The following is a 20369-nucleotide window of genomic DNA, read 5'->3' on the forward strand; positions in this document are numbered from 1 at the left end:
ACTCGGTGAGTGGTAAACGGCCTGCTCAATGTCCTCTGTCTCTAAGTTAGAATTGTCATGAATTGGGGTATAACCTCTATCCTCGATACTGCCTTCTGACAAAGGGGGTGGGGATTTGGGCAACGGGGGTGCAGGCGGGGGTGGACCAAATGAAGATTCATCTGGGATAGGGGAATCCACCGGGGGAAGCGGCGAAGAAGCTGGGGCGGGTGATACTCGATTTGACATGATTCAATTTTATTAATGTGTCAATGCTGTTGTGGTTGTTGCTTTTGTTAATGGCGCCGCTGCTTTTCAAACGCTATCTTTCTTTCCGCTTTGTCATTGTAGAACGTGTCATTTTAAGAATCCTTTAGATCTTTGTGACGATCGATTAAACAAACAAAAAAGGAGAAATCAATAGCGTTGATGGGTGTGATCATCTATCAGCAATATGACGACAAGATCTACATTTTATCTGAAACACAATACAGTCACATGAGTACATATCTAGAGAAAGCAGGAGCAATCATATTATAATATGACAGCGGGGCGATAATAATAATAATAATAATAATAATAATAATAATAATAATTAATAATAATAATAATAATAATAATAATAATAATAATAATAATAATGATAATAATAATAATAATAATAATAATAATAATAATAATAATAATAATAATAATAATAATAATAATAATAATAATAATAATAATAATAATAATAATAATCTTTATTGTCTCAGGAGGCAATTATTGTTAGGTTACACCGATTAAAAAAAAAATTAAAATTAATAGTAATGCGTAATGATGTTATTTTATCAAAAGCAATTTATGACATTTAACTGTCAAACTGTAAAATGAACTAAAATAAGATGGACAAGGGGTATTATTAAGATATTTTCTTCTTTTTTTTAAAATAGTAGTAGTAGTAGTAGTAGTAGTAGTAGTAGTAGTAGTAGTAGTAGTAGTAGTAGTAGTAGTAATAGTAGTAGTAGCAGTAGTAGTAGTAGTAGTAGTAGTAGTAGTAGTAGTAGTAGTAGTAGTAGTAGTAGTAGTAGTAGTAGTAGTAGTAGTAGTAAGCCTCGCAGGAATTGTGTGATCCAGTCATAGGCGATGAGTATAGCTGCTCTCTCCATCTCTCCATCCATGTTGTTAATTGTTTCCATTTGTCACGGTCCTGGGCCAGAGTTTTTAGGCTGTCAAGATCTTGTTGTGACTTTAGTACGGAGGGCACTTATTATTTCTTAGTTCTTCGGGGATTAATTCGGCCTCATCTGAATCCATAAATTTCTGGTATGTAGAGAGATCCCGGTTCGGGGTAGTTACTATTGATGTTGGTGGTCTCCCTACATATTTATTGCCATGAAGGGAATATTCTGTAATTGCAGTTTGGGCGGGGATGTTGTCTTCTCGACGTAAGATGTGACCAAATAGCTTCCGTTGCTATTCTTTTATTATGGTACACAGGCGTTGGACCCTGTTTTTTCATAGAGGTCAGTATTTGGAATTGTATCTGGCCAATAGATTCCGATTACGCGACGTAATTGTTTGCGGTGGCATAAATCGAGACTTTCTAGGTTCTTTTTTTTTTTGCGAGGCCCTATGTTCCACAATTATATGTCAATATCGGAATAATCAGTGCCTCGTAAATCTGTATTCGTTTATTCTCACTGATTATGTAATTTCTATTCCATAAATTTTTGAGTTGTTTGAATGCATTGGTGGCCAGCTGCTTTCGTTTTCTGATGTCTGCATTTTCGTTGATCAAATTGCCTAGTATACGTACACTTTTCCATTTATTTAAATTTCTGTTCATTTTTGTATAATATTGTTTAGGATTGATTCACTTTTAGATTCCATGCTTCTCGGGTAGTTGATATTATTGGCGTGTATATTTTCGTTTGATGTTCTCATTCAAATGATTAGGTCTGAATCAATACGATTCAATAGTCTGATGTCACGCCGCCCGGCAACGGCGGCCATCTTGGTTCCAAACAAAGAAAATCATTACTTTTTATTTTTCATGCTGGCGAGAACTTTTCATATGCCTTGTGATCATAATGTGTAAAAGTCAAAACATGATCAAATTTATGGGGTTGTTTTCTCTGGATACGCTTTTATGCTCGCCGGAGAAATATTTCATACGGACGTCCGCCATCGTTACTAAGTTACCATGCGTCATTAGGAAGGAAGTGACGTTAAGACTGTTGAAGAGTATTAGATATAACTAAACCAAAATCGCATGAGGAGCAGAATAAATGATGTCTTGTACTCTCGCATTTTAAAAAATCTGAATTGTGCTCACAACCGCTGCACGAGCTTTCGGAATTCCAAAATGTAAGAATACGAGAACTCTATATTATTATTGGATGCAATACGTACAGTAAGCATAGAAACAATTCGATGGTTTTGTCGAAGTAAGAAATGTTAGGTGGTGGTGGTGGTAGTAGTAGTAGTAGTAGTAGTAGTAGTAGTAGTAGTAGTAGTAGTAGTAGTAGTAGTAGTAGTAGTAGTAGTAGTAGTTTTAGTAGTAGTAGTGGTAGTAGTAGTAGTAGTAGTAGTAGTAGTAGTAGTAGTAGTAGTAGTAGTAGTAGTAGTAGTAGTAGTAGTAGTAGTAGTAGTAGTAGTAGTAGTAGTAGTAGTAGTAGTAGTAGTAGTAGTAGTAGTGGTTGTAGTAGTAATAGCATTGTCGCTAAGATTAAAAGAGAAAATATACGCAATCGAATGAACAAAGATGACATCACTCAGCTCTTTGTTATTGTTTCTGGATCACCTCTTGGGAGATTAGTTCTCACCATTATCTATCAATCAGACTATAAATGTTTAAGATTACATAAGGTTTTGATGTTGGTGCAGTTCATATGGCGGGTGGATGTGAGCATTTTACTTAAACGCATAGCAAGCACCAATAGATAGAATGCGCTTGGCCAAGGAGTTCACAACATTGCCATCCGGAAGTATAACGGACCAACCCACAAACTCTGTGTAACCATGAACTTTTACTTTTATAGTCTGGTTATTACAGTTTAGTGAGAACAACTCACAAACGCGGCTGGCAAAAACAATAACAAAGGCCTGAGTGACGTCATCTGCATACTATCTATAGATAGTTCGAAAATGACGTTACTCCGGTCTTTGTTATTGTTTTTAGCCATCCGCGTTTATGAGTAATGCTCACTGAACTGTATTGACCTGACTATAAACGTTCATGGATACAGTTTTGTGTGTTGGTCGGTTATACCGGATGGCGATGTTATGAGCTTCTTAGCCAAGCGCATACTATCTATAGACTATGTGAACATCGTTGTAACATTACACTACAACAATCGATGGACTGTCCAGCGGGGATTTCCCACGGAATTGAGTCCTGTCACTTACCACAGCTATCAATAAATTACATTATGGTCACCGTTACAGGTCAAGGTCATTGCACGCCTTATGGGTTTGTTTGTTTTTAAGCGTTATATACCAACGACTGGTTTTAAAAAGTATCACTTCAACGCACTCAGGCTATCTGAAGGGGACTCTTACGTTTTGTAGGCTGCCTGCCTGCAGTAAGAGGATATCGGAAAATAAGCTATTACATTCTTTATTAATAAGGGCGGCTACCTCGCAGAGACTGAGACTAAGTTTAAAATTTTAAAATTGACTTGGTTGTCTATCTTGTTTGATGTTTTTTTTGTTTTGGTTTGTTTAGTTTTCTGGGTTTTCATTTTTTTTTATCTTTTTTTTTTTTTTTTTTTTGGGGGGGGGGGGGGGGGGTATTTTTAAAATCTTTTTTTCTACTTTATTTTTTGTTTTTATTTGTCATTATTTATTTTTGTTTTGTTTTGTTTTTTTGTTTTGTTGGTTTGGGGGGGGGGGGGGGGGGGGTTAGCCTTTTTTGTTTTTTTTTTGTTTGTTTTGTTTTTGTTTTTCGTTTTTGAAACAATATGGAAAGACCGCAACTATAATTGTAATTGTGACACTTCATTTAATGAAGCAAAGTAACATTGAAGGTATTTAGTGACTGGATCAATAAGAGTGACAGCAAATTATAACCTTGGAATTGAGTAATTACTTAACAGTCTTTTTGCACAAATTGCTCAAACCGATTCAGGCAATGAACAGCGGCAAATGTTTTAAGAATACAAGTACAAAATGGATTCCTAGTAGGCAACTTGAACTTTTATCAATAGTCTTCAACAGTCATAACGTCACTTCCTTCCTAATGACGCATGGTAACTTAATTGGATTCAGTAGTCTGATGTCACGCGCCCGGCAACGGCGGCCATCTTGGTTCTAAACAAAGAAAATCATTACTTTTTATTCTTCATGCTGGCTAGAACTTTTCATTCCCTTTTCATATGCCTTCTGATCAGAATGTGTAAAAGTCAAAACATGATCAAATTGATGGGGGGTTTTTTTTTTCTCTGGATACACGTTTAAGCTCGCCGGAGAAATATTTCATACGGCGTCCGCCATTGTTCCGATAGTTTAGAGCCAGTGTTACTAAGTTACTATACGTCATTAGGAAGGAAGTGATGTTACGACTGTTGAAGACTATTGGACATTTAGAACTTTGAGATATAAATGCAGCACACTTAATAAGCATTGTAAAATAGAGAACACGTGCTATATACTAGTGATTATTATTCATGCTTTTGGTTTTTTTATGGGTAATACGATTCAATAGTCTGATGTCACGCGCCCGGCAACGGCGGCCATCTTGGTTCTAAACAAAGAAAATCATTACTTTTTATTTTTCATGCTGGCTTGAACTTTTCATATGCCTTGCATCAGAATGTGTAAAAGTCAAAACATGATCAATTTTATAGGGTTTTTTTCATCTAGATAAGCTTTTATGCTCGCCGGGGAAATATTTCATACGGGCGTCCGCCATTGTTCCGATAGTTTAGAGCCAGTGTTACTAAGTTACCATGCGTCATAAGGAAGGAAGTGACGTTACGACTGTTGAAGAGTATTGACAAAGGAGAAAGGAAGGGGGTGGGGAGAGATGTTGACCCTCTTGAACAAAATTTACCTGAGTGCTCTTTTTTTTTTTTCCTGACCTATGATAGATAAGATAATCATCTCCGATTATTATGTTTACATACCTCATGACTGTAAATGTAAATTTGCAAAAAAAAAATTGTATAGTTTTAAAATTTCATCCATCATATTACATAATAACGTGGGAGTGATAGGAAATACAATTTATAAAAATAAAATATAAATAGTGTTGAACAGACAATGGCAATTGCTTGCCACCTTTTGGATAGGATGCTAGACAAATTGAAAAGTAATTTCTACTAGATAAAACACAGATCTGCCCTATCATGTATGGGTGGACACGGGTTTTTTAAAAATCGCTACTTCAATTGGGATCTATCCCGGCCACTTTTTGTGCGAAGTGAGTGCTCTACAAGCTGAGCTATTGGGAACTCCTAAGTTTCAATAAAGACTGAGTCTTATCACTGTTACTTACTGCTCATTGTGAAAATGTTAATAGAGAGATTTTTCATCAAGAGAAAAAAAAACCCAGAATCTAATTAGACCATAAATTTATTATTTATCCTTCTTTCTTTGTGTAGCTATGTGGTTTTCTGATATACATTGCATGTAGATCGGTGGTTCAAGTCTCACAGTGTTTGTTGCAAAGTTTAGCCTTTGAAACTCTTTACTTTCATTCTCTCAGCATACTAAGGTGTTAAATGTTAAATGTTTACTGCGTTGTCTCTGTTGAAAAAAAATTTATAATAGCGCCTTACGGGTCTTATGCTTTGTCCTACCGGTTCAGTGTTGTGGTTGGCTACATGCCTCTTGTAAAGCACTTTGAGCACATTCAGTGGATTTAGCACACTATAAAAATTCACATTTTTCTCTTTAAATGGTTTTGGTTGTGCGGCTAAGTGGTCATGTGGTATGACACTTGCTTTCGGATCGGTAGGTCCTGGGTTTGATCCTCACTCAGCGCATAGTTGAGTCTTTGGAAAAGACTCTTTACAGATATTTTCTCAATGTACTCAGGTGTAAAATGAGTATCTGACCGTTAACAGTGTTGTTAATTGTAATATTGCCTAACAGGCGTCATGTCTCGTTTATATGTTACTTGTTGCTGTTGGTCAGGGTACCTTTGTAAAGCACTCTGAGCACGTTTATTGGATATTGCACTGTATAAAGGCTTAAGCTCAAGTTCTATTCGAAAAATGTCTCCTCTCATTATATCAAAAATAAACGTCTTTCATTTTTCTTAAATTGGTTGGCCCTCGGCGATCTGATAAGAAGTTAATGTAGGCTGTATCTGTGGAAAATCTATCTGTGCTTCAAACCCATATCAGATAATAAGCTGTTTCTGGTAGCAACATGGCCATAATGCATAATTATTAGCAAATTTATAAACAGAATGATTCACATCCAATTTGCCAGATATCCATGAGTATATAATGGATTGCTTAAAAATTAAAAGTCAGCTTTTTTTCGAAGTTAAATATAACATTTCTTTCCTTATAAGGAACAGAACATCAATATACAGTTTTATCTAGTATACAAGAAACATTTTAACATATCTGTCAAGTAGACAAATGGATGCCAATTTTAAAATGATTTATAGATCCTATATATATGATGATGGTACCATGATCAGGCCAACCAATTTTTTTTTAGCTCATGTCATGTATATTTTTTGTTCTATTACAGCTGAAGTTAGTAATTGGAATGCTGATTTACTGGAACAGCTGGTTGATTGGGACGATCTGTCGGTGACAGAATTTTTGCTATATAGATATAATTTCTCCTGGTTAATCAGAACAATTTCAAACCTTCAACAACGTTATAAAATTATTGTTTCTTTTCAAGAAATACACAATATAGATATAGCTATTGAGAATAACAATAATGGAATCATCCTGTGTCTTTAAATGAACAAATAGGTTTGTTAATTAAAAAACAGCATCAGCCTTTCGCTACACATTCCCTTTTATCTGAGAGTATATTACACACTTCTATTTTGACCGTCTTGGAGAACAGCAAACAATTTACCAGATCTAGGATAATGGTGCAATGATAAAAATTGTATGTTTTGTAATTTAGAATGAAATAGGTTTCATGTGTCTTTTATTAATTTGGCATGTACTTGAGAAAGGAGTGTTGACATTTCATTAGGCATGTGTAGTCTTAGATATGATCATGATCACTCTTTCTCTTTTATCTTATGCATACACTCATATAATATTAAATGTTATAAAAAATGGAGAATAACATTTTTGACAGACAACTGAAAGGATGTTCAGTATTGCTACTGTTATATTTACCACAATAGACATGCATTTGTCTTGATAGGTTGTTCTTATAACGAAAGCCAATCTTGGAATAGGTTAATTGGAATGAAGTGGCAATTCGGACTCAAGTCTGAATAGTCCCCTATGGCTATTCGGACTCAACTCCAATTGGTGGGTGCAAACACAGGGAGACACAGTACGGGCAGTGGGCAAAGAGTGTGCCTGATGGAAGCAAAAGAGGGGTTCAGAGAAAATTCTGATTTGCCCATAACAATCTGACTCAGTTGATATCCTTACTTCGTTGTCTCTAATTCCTGATTTCATTTGGACATTGTGTAAAGTTGTTAGAAAAGCTTTTCCATATATATCAGTTACTTTGACGGACTTTTGTTCCGTTTGAAGGGTTTTAACTCGTTTCTTTTTAATTTCTAATGGACTTCCAATTGATCAATGACTTTGTCTTTCTCGCCATATATAGCGGGTTTCGACAGCTTGTTGATGATAGTACCTTAACGATACCATTATTATTTTAATTTGCATCAATTCTTATGGAATTGTCAATAATTAAAATTAAAATTACAATAAATTGAAATTAAAAAAAAAATATATATAAAAAATAAAAAACAATAAAAAAACATCTTTATTGCCACAGAAGACTAGGATATTCATACTTGAATCTGCAGAACTTTTTGATTGCACATGCGCATTGGAGTTTGAGTCCGAATAGCCATGGGAGATTATTTAGACTCGAGTCCGAATAGCCGCAGCCTAATTGGAACGCTGCTAAATTGGAACGATTTTAGCGTAATGATGCTGTTCCAGGCACTTGCTTTGTTAGTTCGCTTGTTTTTTTTTTGGTTTTTTTTTGTTTTTTTTTTTTTTGTTGTTTTTTTTTGCTGTTGTGCTTTATAATTTTGGGGGTTGTTTTGTTTGAGTATTTTGTTTTTATTTTGTTTTGCTTTGAACTTTGTTTTATTTTATTTTTTTCATTTAATCATCTGACACTGACATCCCAGAATTGAAGAAGAAAAAAAAAGGCCGCTGGTAGACACTGCGTGCTACGCGACGGTGACCACGGGATGGTAAACATCGCGCGTTACGTTGTGGGAAAGAAACGGTAGTAGGTGCAGCGTATTACGCTACCACCCACTTGCCGAGATGGTAGCTGCAGTGTAGATAGGTAGAGTAGAGCGTAAAACGTTACGAAGTTTCCGATGGCTGTTATAAATCCATTTTCCGTTTCGCATCCAGATTTTATTACGCTACCACCCACTTGCCGAGATGGTAGCTGCAGCGTAGAAAGGTAGAGCGTAAAACGTTACGAAGTTTCCGATGACTGTTATAAATCCATTTTCCGTTTCGCATCCAGATTTTATTACGCTACCACCCACTTGCCGAGATGGTAGCTGCAGCGTAGATAAGTAGAGCGTAAAACGTTACGAAGTTTCCGATGGCTGTTTTAAATCCATTTTCCGTTTCGCATCCAGATTTTATTACGCTACCACCCACTTGCCGAGATGGTAGCTGCAGCGTAGATAGGTAGAGTAGAGCGTAAAAGGTTACGAAGTTTCCGATGGCTGTTATAAATCCATTTTCCGTTTCGCATCCAGATTTTTGTATTTTGTGGCTCGGTTTTGTTTCTCGATTATGAGTCCAAAATTATTGTTTAAATCCCACAAACGCCGCATGCTGCCAATTAACCTCCTCCTCCTCTTACTACTACTACTACTACTACTACTACTACTACTACTACTACTACTACTACTACAATAACTTTTTTTAAATGCTACGTAGTACTACTTCCAATTGTAATTGTATTATCTGACGATGTAAAAATACAAACGAAATGGTGAAAAATGAAAGATATTGGATGGAAAAAGTAGAATCAATGTACCGTTGGGGCTCAAATCCTTCGTCGGCAAAACAAACAAGTGGTGTAAATATGACAAATGCAGCGCTGCACTGTTGGGTGATAGAAGTATAAAGGAAACGGTGGTGTACCATACGTTGTGAGTAGATTCCCTAGGCTGTTTCACACATGAACATTAAGAGCAGGTCAGTTTATAGAAAGACGAAAAATGAGTAAAATAAAAGAGATACTTGTTAGAAATATATTAATCGTATCTAGTAGTAGTAGTAGCAGTAGTAGTAGTAGTAGTAGTAGTAGTAGTAGTAGTAGTAGTAGTAGTAGTAGTAGTAGTAGTAGTAGTAGTAGTAGTAGTAATGTGATAACTATGTGGATTAGAATGGGCTGGGGAAGAGGTGTTTGTGCGGTGTCTGGAACTTCGTGAAGGAAATGAATGGCCACTTTTGATGACTGGAAAGGAAGGAATAGATGGACAGATCTGTATTTTTACACAGAGAGAAAAAGAGAGAGAGAGAGAGAGAGAGAGAGAGAGAGAGAGAGAGAGAGAGAGAGAGAGAGAGAGAGAGAGAGAGAGAGAGAGAGAGAGAGAGAGAGAGACTGAACAAAAGCATTTGTGGGAGAGACTTAGTGGATAATAGCACTGTTGGTAGGGACTCGGTTGATAATAGCACTGAGCACTGGTTGCAGGGAACCGATGGCTTATAGCGCTGGTGGAAGGGACTCAGTGGTTAACAGCACTGATGATAGGGACTCAGTGGCTAACAGCACTGATGATAGGGACTCAATGGCTAACAGCACTGATGATAGGGACTCAGTGGCTAACAGCACTGATGATAGGGACTCAATGGCTAACAGCACTGATGATAGGGACTCAGTGACTAATAGCACTGATGATAGGGACTCAGTGACTAATAGCACTGATGATAGGGACTCAGTGACTAATAGGGCTTTTTTTTTTTTTGTTTGTTGCTTTAGGTCTCTTCCAACACAATTGAGGTTATATGAGAGACCGCTGAAACAAAAAAACAAGCAATCTAACAAAAATAGTACAAATGTCAATCAAAATCATAACCTAAAGATATCATAAGCTAAGTTATAAATAACCAAGAACAAACAGGCAGAGGATTTACAGGAAAAAAAATATCCCCTGTCAAAAATACAATCACAAACCAAAGAAGCCGGATAGGCTAGTAAAGAGAAGAAGAAACGACATCACTATCGGATCGTACACCCATGCGAACATCATAGGTATATGATTCAAGGGTGATGCTCCCATCCAACCACCCGCACTAATAGGGCTGGTGGTAGGGACTCAGTGGCTAATAGCACTGGTGGTAGGGACTCAATGGCTAATAGCACTGATGATAGGGACTCAGCGACTAATAGCACTGATGATAGGGACTCAGTGACTAATAGCAATGATGATAGGGACTCAGTGACTAATAGGGCTGGTGGTAGGGACTCAATGGCTAACAGCACTGATGATAGGGACTCAGTGACTAATAGCACTGATGATAGGGACTCAGTGACTAATAGCACTGATGATAGGGACTCAGTGGCTAATAGGGCTGGTGGTAGGGACTCAGTGGCTAATAGCACTGGTGGTAGGGACTCAATGGCTAATAGCACTGATGATAGGGACTCAGTGACTAATAGCACTGATGATAGGGACTCAATGGCTAACAGCACTGATGATAGGGACTCAGTGACTAATAGCACTGATGATAGGGACCCATTGGCTAACAGCACTGATGATAGGGACTCAGTGGGTAATAGCACTGGTGGTAGGGACTCAATGGCTAATAGCACTGATGGTAGGGACTCGGTTGATAATAGCACTGGTGGTAGGGACTCAGTGACTAATAGCACTGGTGATAGGGACTCGGTGGCTGATAGGGCTGGTGATAGGGACTCAATGGCTAACAGCACTGGTGGTAGGGACTCAATGGCTAATAGCACTGATGATAGGGACTCAGTGACTAATAGCACTGATGATAGGGACTCAATGGCTAACAGCACTGATGATAGGGACTCAGTGACTAATAGCACTGATGATAGGGACTCATTGGCTAACAGCACTGATGATAGGGACTCAGTGGGTAATAGCACTACAGTATTTAAAAAGCTCAATATATTTAAATGTCTTCAATGACACAGACAATAGGCTAAAATCAGACCAACCACCACCCCCCCCCCCCCCCCCCCCCCCAATTTCCTACAGTGATGCATCGAAAACCAACGAATATCTTCCAAATTTGCACACACTGTCTCCGACAATAGCTTCATCATGATGTAAAGGTTTAGCAAGACTTGAAAATTTTAATAAATTTATTTATTGAATTGTTCTTCGATTACGATTGAAAATTTGGCACAGAATGACAGGCAATTTAATCCAATTTAAAAGTTCATAAAACCACTAAATTTTAGTCTAGCCCAAAACCAAATCCACCATGATGCAAAACCCATCATACGAAATATTCTGACCAAATTGGAAGACTATTGATGGTAAACAATCCAGATATGAATGTCAGAAAATCAGGAAATGATGCAAAATGGAATTTTGAGAAAAAAAATAATCTTTCTTTAATTTGATAAACAAGCTAATTTTGCAGACAACGTCCATCAAAATACCAAAGTATAATCAATATGGAACAAGAAAATGTAAATTGATCAAGTTCTGAAAAGAAATTAGAAAAATAATTGATTCGCTAACCCATACCGCTTAGAAAAAAATATTGAATGATCTCAATTTTTCATTTAAAAAAAAAATAATTTGGTGGTCAAATATGCTTTATAGTTAATCTCAGAAACTAATAATGTGAAGATAAACACCAAAAAAACCAACTCTTTAATTATTTTTTTTTTTACATTTTACAGGGACACCCTATAGACTAAGATTAGTTGTAAAACCCTAAAATTTCTAACATTGATCAGTTGCACCAAAAACAAGCATATAAATTTCTTTCAAATTTACAAACAATGTTTATTACATAAATAACTACATCATGATGGAAGAGTTTACCATTAGTCTACAAAATAAATTCTTTACAATATCTTTTAAATTTCGACTGTAATTGTGGCGCAGGTCGACAGGAAAAAAATAATTTCTGAAATTAAAAAATCTTCTAAATTTTAATTTACCCCAAAATGCTGCCATCATGATGCAAAAGACATCATAAAAAAGATTCTGAACAAATCTGAAATAATCTAAAGGAAAATGACATTTTTATGGTTGTTAGAAAATCAGAAAATGACATACAATGGAAATTTGAGAAAGCACTAATTTGACATAAGCTGATCCATAAAATTTTCAAAATAATGACCATCATAGGACAAGAAAACACGAAAATTGTGGAGACTGATTTGTCTACAAAATGTATAAATGATTCGCTAACCCATTCCCTTAGAAATTAAATGCTGAAAATTTTTTATATTATCTTACTCTAATTTTGTGGTCAAATATGATTTATAACTTACGAATTCATCATCGTAATTGTAATCACAAAAACTAATTATCAAAAATTCTCAAAATATGATTTCGTAAAATATGATTTTAAGCACTACCCTTATTTTTCAATTTTTTAAAATGCCGCTTGTGAGAGAATTATCTAATCAATTTGAACTGCAAAATAAAATCTATTTTAAACAAGAAAACAGCTAAATGGTGAAAATAGATCTAGCTCCAAATAAAGAGCAATTTGCTTTCGCAAACTCCTAGAAAAAAAATTTCTTTTGTCTCAATACAGGAAAAATCAACACCACATGTTTGCGACTGCTTTTTCTGTAGTTCCACAAAGAGGGTTGATCTTGCTCTGGTTTGAAAAATGGAAATAAAAAAGAGACATTTCATTACGTAGCAATTTTTGGAAATGGCTATATAATTAAAATCATTGTCATAAAATGAATTTGTCAAAGACATACCAATTTTTTCTTTAAATGGTCATCACTCTCACCAACATAGTTGAAATTTCGTTCGCATTACATACAGGACAAAAGTCTTGACAACAAACTCTATTAAGTTAATAAATGCAGTAGTAACTCAATTCAAATAATCCTTTGTCATTTTCATTTAGAAAAACGAGAATTTACATTGAGCATGCAAATCTCAAAGTTGGTAAAATTCCCAGTTTCAATCCCTCTATTTCGTTAGTATTGGCAAAATGAAAATCTCGAACAAAGTGGACATTCCTTTGCGATGTTGAATCTTTTACCCACGAATTGATTGTCTCGAACTGGCTGAGAAAAGGAAATTGAATAGTCTCACTATCGACTCTCGACAGAGTTCATAATAACGGAGAGCTATCATTATAATAATAATATGAATTTTATCAAGACCACCCACATTTACCTCCCTCAAATTCAAATCCTCTGTAAAATACTCAATTTGGAAAATTCGAAAACACGGAAATCTCGAACAAACAGGCATGGTCATGGTCCCGACTTGTTCGAAATTTCCGTGTTCGAGTGTACTGTATTGATCATCAATACAAATGTAAAGGCGCTATGAAGATTTGAAAACATTACTAACCAGTTTCAAGAAGTGCATGCAGATACTCTGCTCTGCTGGCAAAGATGATGGTTTGCTGATTGATAAGATTGCCACAACACACTTGAGCCAACTATCTTTCTTGATTGTCAGGAAACCAGTATGGTCAACTGAATTCTTTCATGTTAGCTGTCGATGAAAAAAAAAAAAAAAATTAAATTCTCTGTAGTGAAAATGGCACATACCAAGCCAATGTCATTGTTTTTTTTGTTTGTTTGTTGCTTTAGGTCTCTTCCAACACAATTGAGGTTATATGAGAGACCGCTGAAACAAAAAAAACAAGCAATCTAACAAAAATAGTACAAATGTCAATCAAAATCATAACCTAAGGATATCATCATAAGCTAAATTATAAATAACCAAGAACAAACAGGCAGAGGATTTACAGGAAAAAAATATCCCCTGTCAAAAATACAATCACAAACCAAAGAAGCAGGATAGGCTAGTAAAGAGAAGAAGAAACGACATCACTATCGGATCGTACACCCATGCGAACATCATAGGTATATGATTCAAGGGTGATGCTCCCATCCAACCACCCGCCCAATGTCATTGCTTAAGTTAATAATAATAATAATAATAATAATAATAATAATAATAATAAATAAATAAATAAATTGAAAAAAAAGTAATAGTACTAATCATGATAATATCGTTTCTCATTATTGGACAATACTGTATATAGATAGATAGATCTAATCTATATTCATCGTCATTATCATGATCATGAGGCATTTCACTCCAAAGTTCTAAAAATTGTGTCACCGCCGGTACGGCTTCCACTGCTGCTGCTCACTAAAAACTGCCTAGTTGTTACAGTTACACTAGAACAGTATTAGAATAGAAGTAAAATCAACGAAGGAATAATCCATAACGGTCACATTGGCATGCAGACCACACACATTCATTCATCTCTATCCATAATCACATCATCATCATATCGCCATCGGTCGAATACACACTGTCCTAGCCTTGTTCAAATAAAAGAAAAGACAAATTCTTACCTTTACAGAATCCTGGCTAGTAAAAAAGGTGTTGGTCTCAGTCTGCAATTGCTTAACTGCAGTTAACTGCAAGTTTGTTGATGCTCGGAAATCGAGAGTCACAATTCACAATCGAACAAAACGACCACGGCTTCACGGTTGGCGCCACGGTTGACTTACCGGATGTGACCTTTGACACGCCCGGTAACCTGGTGGAAAATTTCGCTCACTACGCTGCGAGGAATGGGGGCAGTAACGGTTGCGTATTACGCTGTGGCCACCCACTTCGAAAAAAAAAAGTCTGACATCAATCTTAAATTATAATCTTATACGGACTTGAACTCGGGGTTTAAAGTTGACCCAAATTGGAAATTCATTCCACCCACAAATTCTATGTTTTGTGTTGAAAATGAGATGAAACTTGCTTCAAAGTAAAAGTCTTGACTTGACGATGATGACCCAACTTACAACAACAAGCTCAGAGGCAGAGGCGCACTGGGCTAAGGAAGTGCGAAAGTAAAGCATACAAAAATATTCATGACATAAGCTGGAAATAAAATGTCTACTTAAAATATTGTTTATAAGTCAAAAGAATAAGTTAAAAAGAGGTGAAAATCACTTACAAAAAAAGGAGGTTGAACAGCATAGACGGCTGTTGAGCGCATCACGCAGAAGACGTTGGTAACTTTGTTTACAATGAGACCCTTTACTACGTTTCTACAAACAAGAGTTCGGCTTAACTAAAAATTCTACAAAGCTCAAATATAAACGAAGAGAATAGTACGAACTGATCAATAGTATTCCATATTAGAACAAATTTTGAATTGATCACAGTGAATATATAAACAATGACGGATGCTAACAAAAATATCCTCAGCACATACCAGCCCAATCTACACAGAACACACGTTTTGAAATGAGTTTATCGGCGACTCAATGCAAATGAAATCGATTATCGATTAAGCTTTATTGAGCGTGTCCCTTTTTTTCATGCCTCATAGCAAACCTTTGGACAATATACCGTGAATATTACCACATATGAAGTCTTATTAATAACATTTCAGGTTATGGTATTGCTTTTTGTGCGGTATAGACTCGGCAAACAAAACAAACAAACAAAAAGAGCTTGTTTATTTTTCTTTCTTTTTTTTTTTTAGTAAGAAAGCTGTTTATTTTTCAAATTATGTGGGTATTGCGTCAAAGGTAAAGGACAAATATTGATATATGTTTTGTACTACACCAGGAGGTTCTGTGTTGCTTTTATTTTCGTGAAAGCAGTTTTTAATTCAAACACAAGATAAGTCAGTTAGTCAAGAGTACATAGTCATAAAAACGCAGTATCGATCTTTATTATCACGAAGGTTTCCCCATTGTGTGCCTCGCACTGTTTACCTTAGCAACAAGCAACATAGTATTCTCGTCAACAGAAGTAGGCCTATTGAATCGTGCGTCGTTTGCAGTCTTGATTACTCTCTTTATTCAAACGGCTGGCCTGTCGATCTTTTCTATATAGATTCAAACACTCGAGCGTCAAAACATTAAAATAATTTGAGAAGCTCAAGCATTGAAAGACAAAATAACAGATTAACAGATAGGACAAAAAAAAAAACAACTTCCACACGGAGTAGGCCTATACATAGAGCACGCAATACCCACACGTATATATATATATAATATATATATATATATATATATATATATATATATATATATATATATATATATATATATAAAGCGAAAAGGGAAAAAAAAACATAAAAAAGACGCATAGGTACTGGGTGTTGGGTGTTTCTCCTCAATATAAGCTAACAAAACCCATGGGTTTTTGGCTGTCTTCGTTTTTGGATTTTTGTACCCATTAACTTTTGATCGGTCAATGATGAAATTTTCCTCCTTTCATTGGTGCTAACTTCACCATCCTCATAACAGTATAGCAGTCCTTGAAAGGTACACATAAAACTGTGTGTCATCGACATGACAACTGAAAAAGAATAAATAATTTTCCCGAGAGGTTGTGTATAAAGAGTAAAAAGTAGAGGCACGCTTAGATGGTTTCAAAATCAAAAGGTAAATAATAATAAACTTATGAGAAATTATCTTTTATTTTATACTTGGTGGGGAAGGTGGGGGCTCTCGTGAAAAGAGAAATCATCCAGAATATCTCATCATTTAAAGAGCTAAGGCAAACACGGACAAAATCAAATTTAAAGTGGTCTCATTTTCGGCAATTGTAACACCTGTGTATCATTTCCTGTTCCACGTTACTAATCCACTTCATTCCACCCCCGTCTGGTGTCCGGGGTCCTTCAACTGAGAGGGTGCAAGAATAGCCCAACGCCAAGCCAGCGTGTCGTAAAAGGCGACTAATGGTGTGTAATCCTTTTTTTTTTTAGTCACCTGGTCCTCCAGGTCTGGGGGTTGCCGAAGGGTTAACACCCCGAATGGACTTTGCTGACCCGATGACGTCTTCGCCAAACAAGTGACGCAACAGATCCTCAAGTGACCAGTAAAACGGTAGAAATTTGGATAGTAAAAAAGTATAGATTTACAAGTAAAAGTAAAAGCACCCAAGAAAAAGTAAGACAAAGGGGACTGGTTCAGTTAATGGAACATATTTCAAGTGCATGCCATCAGTGTATTTAGTTTGAGATCGCCTAAATCTCATCCAGTCATCAGCACAGGATCCAACTAAGAGGAACACACTCAAATGTTTACAAAACGTATTCAAAACTTAGACAGTACATAACAGAGAGATGATTTACAAGGAAAAAATAAATCCTCTTCCAAAACTTTAATGACTTTACATTTGACTGCTTCCCTCGCGACCAAGGACTAAGTCAAGGGCAAGGACAAAACCAAGTTATCGCATTCCAAGAAGAAAAAAGCCAGAAAGAAACTCGGAAAACAGAATAGGGGATAGAAGACACAGCAAGTAACTTCTCGCCCACCATGCATGGGAGGTCAGAAGACCCCATCCAGAGAAGGAAAAAAAATAATAAATAAAAAAAAAAATAATTAAAAAAAAATAAAATTAAAAAAAAAAAAAAAAAAAAAAAAAAAAATATATATATATATATATATATATATAGGACTATTAACCTTTCCATGAAATATCCCATTCATGGTCTAGTCAGAACAATGTAGTCTCATTCTAGATCAAAGACAAAAAGCAACATATAAAGCGGGCAAGTGCAAATATAGTAAGAAAAGTTCCCCATCCCCTGTGGAAGGTTGAGCGACTCCTCCCTTCCTTATTGATGGATAAACTCAAATGGAAATCACAACGCAACATTGGGTATTCATCATAGGCGAATAATTTATTTTATGTCATCTGTACAATGATGTATATTATTATCATTATTATTATCATTATTGATGGTGATGATGATGATGATGATGATGATGATGATGATGATGATGATGATGATGAATTATTATTATTATTATTATTATTATTATTGATGATGATGATGATGATGATGATGATGATGATGATGATGATGATGATGATGATGATGATGATGATGATGATGATGATGAATTATTATTATTATTATTATTATTATTATTATTATTATTATTATTATTATTATTATTATTATTATTATTGGGATGGTGGTATAGCGATAATGATGGCCATGAGGCCATAGTGGTTCGTAGGGTTTTTTAGGTAGCCGAATGGATACCCATATTGGAAGGGGAGGAAGGCTAGAAAATAAAGAAAGGGCTCTCAACCATGATGATGATGATGATGATGATGATGATGAAGGCGGTGGCAGTCGTGGAGGTTGTGGTGAATGACGACAGAAATACAAATTTAACAATCAAAGACGTATATATTAGAGGTGTAACTCATAGAAAATGAATCATAAGAAAGCCCAAGACACGCTGGATACCACCACAATAATGAAAATAAATACGCCTAATATAAAAATAGATAAAAATTAATAGTAATGGTTCTTTGTTTTTAATGTTTTTACGGCGCTTGCAACACATTTAGGTCATATCAGCGCCAGTAAAAAGGAAGAAAATGGGATAGTCAAAAATTCTAGAATTACAATTAACGCAGCTAAGATAAAGTAAGACAAAGGGGAATTGGTACAAATAGGGAACACAGGTGTAGATTCCAAGAACATCAGTGTCCTTCATTTGAGATCACCTAAATGAAATGACCCATCTTGACACCAGCACAGGTCCGCACTAAGAGGAATATACTCAAATGTTTACAAATCATATACATGTAAAACAAATAAAAAATAATACAGTGCACAACAGATACATGATTTACTAGACAAAAATAATATAATCTCCCAAAACTCTAACTATACATTTGACTGTTTCCAGGGTATCCGGCCGGAGTAGGACAAAACCAAGTAATCTCATTCCAAGACAAAGGCAGAAAGCATACTGGACAAAAGATAAAGGGGGATAACAGACACAGAAAGTGCCTCCCTGTCCACTATGGGAGATCAGGAACCCCACCGAGTGTGTGAATTTTTCAGATGTTTATCTTACAACAGCGCGGGTTCCCTAAATTGTTACAATAAGTTTGCCCACGCCGCTTTTGGTACAGTAAATAGTATTGGCATACAAGTACGACCATGTGCCCTGATGGCTTAGTTTTATCATTAGTGCCAGAATTCAAAAACTAAATATACAGTACATTTGAAAGGGCATTTAGAACTTGAACTTGTGTTCATGGCAAACATAAATAAACAAGTAAATAAAAAAAAAAAAAAATATATATATATATATATATATATATATATATATATATATATATATATATATATATATATATATATATATATATATATATATATATATATATATAGTTGGATAAAAAGATAACAAAAAAAAAAAAAAATAAATAATTAAACAAATAGATATATAAAATAGAATATTGTAAATTTTGTAAATCTTATCAGATTATCTCATGTATGTTTTTACCATTTCAATTTTCTATCTAAGTAATCATAAAATCGTATCCTTCTACAAAGACAAAAAATCTTTAAATTAACAGCAGACCGCCTGTTGACATTGGAAAAGTCCGTACTTTTCAGGGGTAAAAACACGGTAGACATTATAACTACTGTACCTTTATAAATTACCAGTTAGTCATCAATGCTTTTAACTCCTACATATACCAGCTCTGGCACCAGATCTTTTTTTTTCAAGATGATTTATCAGATTAAAGATCGTTATTTTATTCTTAGGTTAGAACCAAAAATTCATAACGTTACACAATTTTCGTAGTTGTATGCAAGTCCACAAAATGGTAAATGGTAAAAACACAATTTACACTTTAGTATAATGTATGATGATATTTAAAAAAAAACATTTCATATATTATAAAATGATGCGATTTGCACTTATTAAGGCTAACATAAATCTAAATGTTGTGGAGGTTCTTTTTGTTCTTAAGGGTTTTAACTATGCTTGCAACATACTTAAATCATTTCAGCCCCAGTGAAATGGAAGAAAATGGGATAGTCAACAAAATTTTAGATTACAATAAAAAGCACACAAGAAAAGTTAGACAAAGGGAAATGGTACAAATAGGGAACAGATGAAGATTTCAAGAGCACGATATCAGTGTACTTTGTTTGAGATTACCTAAGACTAAGATAGCCATCCAGACACAAGCACAAGATCTGACTAAGAGGAACAAATGCTTACATTATACATTCAAAACAACACAAATACAAAAATACATAACAGAG

The 20369-nt window shown here is 35.4% G+C and overlaps 1 protein-coding gene and 1 long non-coding RNA gene across 2 annotated transcripts in view; both read right to left on the bottom strand.

Moving 5' to 3' along the window:
- The window catches only part of LOC144980026 (band 7 protein AGAP004871-like), a 99890-nt gene extending 84338 nt beyond the window's left edge, over nucleotides 1-15552 (bottom strand). Inside the window, exons 1-2 of the mRNA XM_078927482.1 lie at nucleotides 15270-15552; nucleotides 1-457 (exon numbers count right to left, since the gene is read on the bottom strand). The exon at nucleotides 1-457 is cut by the window's left edge and continues 526 nt beyond it. Coding sequence (XP_078783608.1) covers nucleotides 1-228 — 228 coding nt within the window. The 5' untranslated portion in view covers nucleotides 229-457; nucleotides 15270-15552. The remainder of the gene's footprint in view (nucleotides 458-15269) is intronic.
- LOC144979358 (uncharacterized) lies at nucleotides 11347-14805 on the bottom strand. Its single transcript, XR_013646673.1, has 3 exons — nucleotides 14668-14805; nucleotides 13646-13792; nucleotides 11347-12929 (listed from the first exon to the last, which is right to left on the bottom strand). It is a non-coding gene; the product is annotated as an uncharacterized LOC144979358 (long non-coding RNA).
- Nucleotides 15553-20369: the final 4817 nt, after the last annotated feature.

The sequence above is a fragment of the Berghia stephanieae genome, chromosome 9 (genome assembly GCF_034508935.2).
Source record: "Berghia stephanieae isolate SIO BIC M18660-M18661 chromosome 9, UCSD_Bste_1.3, whole genome shotgun sequence".
Lineage (NCBI taxonomy): Eukaryota > Metazoa > Mollusca > Gastropoda > Nudibranchia > Aeolidiidae > Berghia > Berghia stephanieae.